This window comes from Pinus tabuliformis, chromosome 7, assembly GCF_031772625.1.
Source record: "Pinus tabuliformis cultivar Carrire ecotype Pingquan chromosome 7, CPIR1, whole genome shotgun sequence".
NCBI classification, from domain to species: domain Eukaryota; kingdom Viridiplantae; phylum Streptophyta; class Pinopsida; order Pinales; family Pinaceae; genus Pinus; species Pinus tabuliformis.
This window is the reverse complement of record NC_142293.1, coordinates 895,413,476-895,421,427: the sequence shown is the minus strand read 5'-3', so window position 1 is coordinate 895,421,427 and position 7,952 is coordinate 895,413,476. Positions and strand designations below refer to the sequence as shown.

At 33.5% G+C, this 7,952-nt stretch overlaps 1 protein-coding gene across 1 annotated transcript; it reads right to left on the bottom strand.

Annotated features, from left to right (window-relative positions):
- Positions 1–6,836: 6,836 nt before the first annotated feature.
- Positions 6,837–7,678, bottom strand: LOC149250493 (uncharacterized). Its single transcript, XM_089456447.1, has one exon. The coding sequence runs from the start codon at positions 7,584–7,586 to the stop codon at positions 7,065–7,067; it is 522 nt and encodes a 173-aa protein (XP_089312573.1). The 5' UTR covers positions 7,587–7,678; the 3' UTR covers positions 6,837–7,064.
- Between the last annotated feature and the right edge of the window lie 274 nt (positions 7,679–7,952).

Genomic DNA, 7,952 nt, shown 5'->3' with positions numbered 1-7,952 from the left:
GATGAACTAAGTATTTTGTCTCTAAGAACTGTTGAAAAAGCGTATTAGGTAGCTCTCCAGGTGGAAGAGAAAATGGCAAGAAAAGTATAGAAAGAAGCATAGGTCCATTAAGTAGATGACAGTTAAGTGGCCGAGGAAGAATTCCTTATCAAAAGGAAGAAGGTAGCAATTCCCATCAATGATGAAGGAGGATATTTCAGAGGAAGAAGGTCATAGCAAATAAGTAGAGAGATCTTTTGTTAGATGCTACACATGCATTAAAATCAGCGAAAAACAAATGAATGTCTAGAGAAAGTGTGAAATCATCTGTGCATCAAAATGCACCAAAAACTAGAGAATATTTAACAATGAAGATAGTCTTGTTGAAACTAGCTAAGGAAGAGAAGGAACCTTCGCAAAGAAAAACATTGTTCATAATTGGTTGCAAATCAAGAGGTAAATGTTTTAAAAAAAATTATTAATAATGGGAGTGCTAACAATCTAGTGTTAACAAAAATGGTGGAGAAAATAGGTCTGGAGAAAACCCTGCATCCTACACCCTACAAAGTATCATGGTTGTAGAAGGAACAATAGATATTGGTCAATGAACAATGTGAGATGGAGTTTCAGATCGAAATGCTACAAAAATAAAGTATTTTGTGATGCTATGCCCATGGATGTATGTCATGTTTTGTAATCAATACCACCATCCATAGTAAGAACCATTTTAACCAAAACCAAGATTTTCTCTTGAATCGATGCTTTTCTCTCAACTTCCAAATAGAAATTAATCAACTTTCAAATAGCATCGACCAAATTGCAATTTATCCAAAATCAGTGTTCAGAATAAATTCAATTCCAAGAAAAACACAAGATTGAGCACTTATTTGGAGACTTATGTATTATTATCCCAGTAGCCTATAGGGAACCCATGCATTTTATTATCTATCAATGGTCACTTCATTTACATTCCAAATGAATTGATGCCTTTCAATGCCATAACAACTCTCCCTTCAACTCTTCGCCATTGACAAATATATTCAGAATGGTAAAAGAGATTCCGTACGTGACAGTAAAATATCTCCATCTCTACTTTTCCGTGGATAATATTTAAATTAAAACAATCTTTTCACAGTGGAGTATTTGTAACAACTACAAACCAAGCATGATATACTTTTCCGGGATAATATTTAAATTAAAACAATCTTTTCACAGTGGAGTATTTGTAACAACTACAAACCAAGCATGATATGATTATTGGTAGGATCAATTGAATATCCAATTATCATGAAATTATTGAAGTTGTTAAGTTTAGTTAGCTTTTAGGTTATAGATGTTTTTTATTTCATAATTAAATAAAAAATATATATTATATATTATTATTTATAAATGTTTAAATATGTGAATTTAATTCTTGTGATAAATATACCATTATTGATAAGGTTATAATTTTTTTATTAATGTTTAGGTATGTAAATTTAATTGAGGCATATTGATATGTTAAATTAGATATTTATTTATCAAGAATTGGAAAATTTTATATTTTTTTAAAGTGTGTTTTTTATATTCCTAAATTTGTAAATTCTTTCATATTGTTTATCCAAAACATAAATTTATAAATAGGAAATTCTTTCGTATTGTTTATCCAAAGCATAAATTTGTAAATTCTTTCTTATATTGTTTATCCAAAAATTATCTCATCTCTACTTTGATAGGACAATATTTAAATTCAAATATATTTCATAGTGAAGTATTAGTTATAATGTTTTTTTTTTTCAATTTTTGAGACCAAGTATTATATAATTATTGGTAGCCTCAATTGGCTATCCAGTTATCATGATTTATTTAATTTTTGCATTAAAAATGTTTCTTATTTCATAATTACAAAATACATTATGTATTATCATCTATAATTTTTGTATTAATGTTTAGATATATAAATTTAATTATTAAACAAATATATGGATATTGATCAATTTAATTAGGTATCGACTTACCATGATTTATTAAAGAAGTGGATAAGTTTATATCAGTAAGTGATAGTAAAATATCTCATCTCTATGATTTATTAAAGAAGTGGATAAGTTTATGTTAGTTTTTTTGCTTTTAATTAGGTAATGATTTATCGTGATTTATTAAAAAAGTGGCTAAGTTTATGTCAGCTTTTTTTGCTTTTAATTGTGTTTTTCATATGTGAAATGTGTAAATTCTTTGGTACTTAACATGGAGTTTATCCAAACATATCTCATCTTTACCTTGTTGTGGATAGTATTTAAATTAAAGCATTCTTTTAATAATGAAGTATTAGTTACAACTATTTCTTCTTTTTTTTTACATTTTTTTTAGACCTAACATAGTATGATTATTGATAGGCTGAATTAGCTATTGAGTTATCATGATTTATTAAAGAAGTTGAAAAATTCATGTTAGATTTTGCATTGAAGGTGTTTTCTATTTCATAATTAAAAAATACATTACATATTATTATTTATATCCTTTTTTATTAATGTTTAGATATGTGAATTTGATTGTTGAGATAAACATTTAATTATTGGTCACTTTAATTAGATATGAATTTATCATGATTTATTAAAGTGGTCAAGTTTATACTAGTGTTTTGTTTTTAACTGTTTCTCATATCCTGATTTATGTTATTATGTTTGTATGAGATTATAATGATTTATTGAAAAAATTGGTATGTTCATATTAGCTTTTGCACCGAAGGTGCTTTCTATTCCATAATTAAAAAATACATTACATATTATTATTTATAATTTGTTTATTGATGTTTAAATATATAAATTTATTGTTGAGACAAATATATGATTATTGGTAGGATTAATTAGGTATTGGTTTATCATGATTTATTAAAGAAGTGAGTAAATTATACTAGTTTTTTGCTTTAAATGTGTTTTTCATACTAGGAGATGTGTAAATTCGTTGGTACTTAATAGAGTTTATATATGGAATTTAAAAAAATAATAATCACCAAAAATATATTTCAATGTTAGCTACACATAAATAATAAATAAACAAAAAAAAAAATTGATAGTGATAAAACTCTTTTTGAAGGGAAAGCTTGGTCTTACTAACAAGAGCCCAGGGGCAATTTCTAACCAAGCTAGCCACTACGACCTTGATCACCTGGCCTCTCACTTCTAGGTTGTAGGATAGTATCATAGACTAAGGGGGGAATCCCTAAGAGTTGAACTTAGTTTAGATCATTTGGGAAGACATGAGAATGCCTCAAAATTGGTTTGATGAAAGCAATTTATTCACCCACCCTCATAGCAAAGGATAGATTGTTGAGGGTAGATGGAGAAAAATATGCTTAGGCAAGGTTGGTTAGAGTACTTATTGACCTGCACTAACAAGTTAGGTTTAATAGTGCCACTAATATTATTAGAGCATAATCGAACCACCACTGAAAATCTCTGATATAAAAATGGAATTCCCAAATAAGATTTGATTTACCCAATTAGTAACCCTCAAACTTACGCTAGAGAATAGTGTTCAAAGATCATCACAAAGCATTAACAACACAATCAACAATTATCATAATCATTACTTTCAAATGTTTACAACAAACAATTATCATAATCATAATCATTACTTTCAAATGTTTACAACAAACAATTATCATAATCATTACTTTCAAATGTTTTGAATTAATTAGCATTCAAACCTTAATGCTATGAGAAACTATTACCAAATATTTTATTTGTATCAAAATGAAACAATACTCCTAATGAATGAGAATGACCATTGGAAAAATTCTTAAACTCAAGATGAACCATGTGATACAATAACATCTTGTCATTATAAAAATATATATGTATTTAATTTTTACTAAGTCTAAGAAGTTTCTAGAAATTCTAGATTATGTAAAGTTCTAGAAAAATATGTAATCGTAACTATTTATATTATTGTATTACGGAGAATGTAGTTTAAATAGGCTCTTAAATTTGAGAAAAGTCCTCTAAACTTCCTCCAAGTTTATGGGAGAGGAATCCTCTCTTTAAATTTTGAAATATTTCAAGTTTATGGGAGAGGAATCCTCTCTTTAAATTTTGAAATATTTCCTTCCTCAAGAATAAATAGAGATATACTGCATATGTTTGGGCAAGCAAAAAAATCCCAAACCTCATTAATAAATAAAGTGTGATCTACTTGTGATTTTTTGTGAGTTTTGCTTTTTGTGCCATCATTTTTGACATCAGATCTTGAGCTTAGAGGATTTATGAATCCTGTGAGATCTTTAAAGTAACATGAATTTGCCTCAGCATTAATAAATAAAGTGTGATCTACTTGTGATTTTTGTCTGAGTTTTGCTTTTTGTGCCATCATTTTTTTGTGCCATCATTTTGACATCAGAGCTTGAGCTTAGAGGATTTATGAATCCTGTGAGATCTTTAAAGTAACATGAATTTGCCTCAGCATACATGAATTTGCCTCAGCATAGAGTTTGTATTGTGTTAATGCATGAAAAGCATGAGAATTATGTGTGTTGTGGAGTCTTTGGAAACTTAGTGTGTGAATGTTGAATGGTGTTGTTATCTCAATTTTGCTTTGAGATCTTTAAAGTAACATGAATTTGCCTCGGCATAGAGTTTGTATTGCGTTAATGCATGAAAAGCATGAGAATTATGTGTGTTGTGGAGTCTTTGGAAACTTGGTGTGTGAATGTTGAATGGTGTTGTTATCTCAATTTTGCTTCATAGGTTTAAATTCAGAAATTAATTTTTTATTATTCAAAGATTTTTCATGTGACTAACAGTGGGATTGTGAGCGCCAATTGTAAAATGTTAAATAAAAATGAGCGCTGACAGATGGATCATCAACATAAAAATGAGCTGACAGATGGATTATCAACGCCCATTGTAGATTTGTAAAATAAAATGCGATGACAACTTGATTATCAACACCAATTTTTTATTAAATTTATAAAATAAAACATCGACAGCTGGAGTATCAACACCCTTTTGAATTTTAAAAATTTTAAATGTCAATATCAAACGCTAACAGAGCACACCTCGGCAGAGGAGTGGTAAACCGATCAAGCGAGCGTTGGCTAATCAAATGATAACATGTCATTTCATAATTTCACATGGAGATATTTTCACCGCTGAAAGGTAATCATTATGTTAAAAGAATCGGGTAGCTAAATGTAACGTAGTTGCACGTCAGCTATTTTTGCACCAAATAACCACATTGAGAGCATGTTGGTTGACTTCCTTAACAGCTCAGTTAAGATCTGCGAGCATCTTCCTTTTAATTCCTTGGTTTTCAGCTCTATAAAGATCTGCTCGCTTTTTCCGCTTGATCCCCTGGATTTCAGGTGGATTTCAAGTGAAAACAAAAAACAGAGATGCTGACCACATTTCCTTCTCAGCACCCCTTCTAAGTGACTCTTCTCTTCTCCCATTCCTCCAAATTCTCTTTGCTAATGGAAAACTAGGTCTTGGTAGAGTTTGAGAATTGGACACAAGAGGATGGTCCCATATTGGTCTATCCAACAGGCAAAGTGGCTGGGTGGGATTCAAACCATCAGACGTTATTCCAGGATTCGGTTTCCTCCAATTTCTCCTTCCTAATGGAAAACTAGGGCTAAGTAGAGTTTGGGCATTGGCCACATGCTGATGGGCACGGATTGGTCTATCCAACGGGCAAAGTGGCTGAAGTGGAATTGAAAACCTGGGATGTTTGCTTCTTCCTCTTGATCTCCTGGTTTTCAGGTGAAAACAGAAAACATAGATGATGCCCACATTTCCTTCTTAGCACCCCTTCTCAGTCACCCTCTTCTCTTCTTCTCCCATTCCTCCAAGATTCTGCTAGATAATGGAAAACTAGGGCTTGGTTGAGTTTGAGCATTGGACACAAGAGGATGGGCCCATATGGTCTATCGAACAGACAAAGCGGCTGGGGCACATCAAACCAAACCCTCAGACGTGACTCCAGGATCCTCCGGGTTCCTCAAATTCCTCATTGCTAAGGAATACAAGGGTTTGCGGCTGGGGTGCACATCAAACCAAACCCTCAGACGTGACTCCAGGATCCTCCGGGTTCCTCCAAATTCCTCATTGCTAAAGGAATACTAGGGTTTCACATTGCTAATGACAGAATTCTCAGGTTTCCTCCAAATTTCTCCTTGCCAGGATTGCAGAATAGGCCCAGATTGTTCATTCCAAAGGCCAAAGTGGCTGTAGTGGAATTGAAACCCTGGTACATCGTCCCAGGATTCTCAGGTAAAGCATATATTGCCAGGATTGCAGGAGAGGCCCAGATTGGTGATTCCAATTTCTCCTTGCCAGGATTGCAGAATAAGCCCAGATTGTTCATTCCAAAGGCCAAAGTGGCTATAGTGGAATTGAAACCCTGGAACGTCGTCACAGGATTCTCAGTCACAGGATTCTCAGGTAAAGCATATATTGCCAGGATTGCAGGATAGGCCCAGATTGGTCATTCCAAAGGCCAAAGTGTCTGGAGTGGAATTGAAACCCTGGAACGACGTCCCAGGATTCTCAGGTAAAGCATATATACTGGAATGGGGGACGAGATTTGAACCTGAACTAATTGTGATGCTTATACACTGGAATGGCAGAGGAGATCTGAACCTGACCTAATTGTAATGCTTATATACTGGAATAGGGGAGGGATTTGAACCTGAGCTAATTGTGATAAACTGTCACATATCTACCACAAATTCGCAGCCTAATCTTGCCCAGCAAAACTAATCGTCTAGATAAGTAGCCTAATTGCACAATCTTTGTCTATAAAAAGATTTCTGAAAATAAATAAAAGATAATGACTTTCTCTAGATAGCAAAATTGCTTTGTCACCAAAGTCCAGAACAAAGATTAAGAGGTCAGGAAATCCACAATACATTTTATTAAAAAGACATTTTCCATTTGCCCAGCAAAATGTCCCTAAAAAACTAAAGAAAGAAGAAAGGACAACCAATCCAATTATGCATAACTAATTTACTGTAAATTTCTCACATAGAATCTATCCTGCTAGACTTACATTAACAACTAACAGCAATCAGTAGACTTCTAATCGTTGATGATGATGATTCCAACCTGTGTCTAGAAGAGGGGAGATCTACACAGAGGGCAACTGTAGTTCTCATAGTCGATCCACTTATCCAAACACTCCATATGGAAAACATGGCCACATTTAGCTAGCCGGCGCACTCGATCCTGCGACACGAAGTCATTGAAACAAACAATACAGACAACCACCTCCTGGCGATCAGCACTGACACTTCCATAGTCGAAGACGGCGGGCAAATTCTCACGAACGCTCTGCTGGTCAGGGTATGCAGGGTTGGGGGAAACAGGGGAAGAAGGCGCAAGAGAAGCGGAGAAGATGAGGCCGGAATAACGAAGACTAGCAGGATTAGTTAAAGGAGTGATGGGCCAATTGGCGAGGGGCTGATCCAGGGGAGCGCCATATTGATGGTCTGATATCCAGAAAGGGGACAGAAGCCAGTTGGACAGAAGCCAGTTGGCCAGAAGCCTGCTCAATTCCAAGACAAACACAAGGTTGAGCACTAATTGAGGGACTCCTGCATTATTGTCCCAGTAGCATACGGGGAACCCGTGCATTTTATTATCTATCAATGGCCGCTTCGTTTAGATTTCGGTGAATTGCTGCCTTTCAATGCCACAACAACTCTCCCCTAACTGTTCGCCATCGACAAATATATTGAGAATGGGCAAGGGGTTCCGTACGTGACTGTAAAATATCTCATCATATCTAATTTCCGATAATATTTAAATTAAAATAGTTTATTAATTGTGCAGTATTACTTACTTACAACAATTGCTCCATTTTTTTAATTATTTGAGACCCAGCATTATATGAATATGAATATTGGTAAATATCGTATTTAAATTAAAACAGTCTTTTACTTGTGGAGTATTGCTTACAACTGCTTCATGTTTTTATTATTTTTTCCCTCAGACAGCATT

What these genes read in the sequence shown, in the direction of transcription:
- LOC149250493 (XM_089456447.1), bottom strand. Translation starts at nt 7,586, where the DNA reads ATGCACGGGTTCCCCGTATGCTACTGGGACAATAATGCAGGAGTCCCT.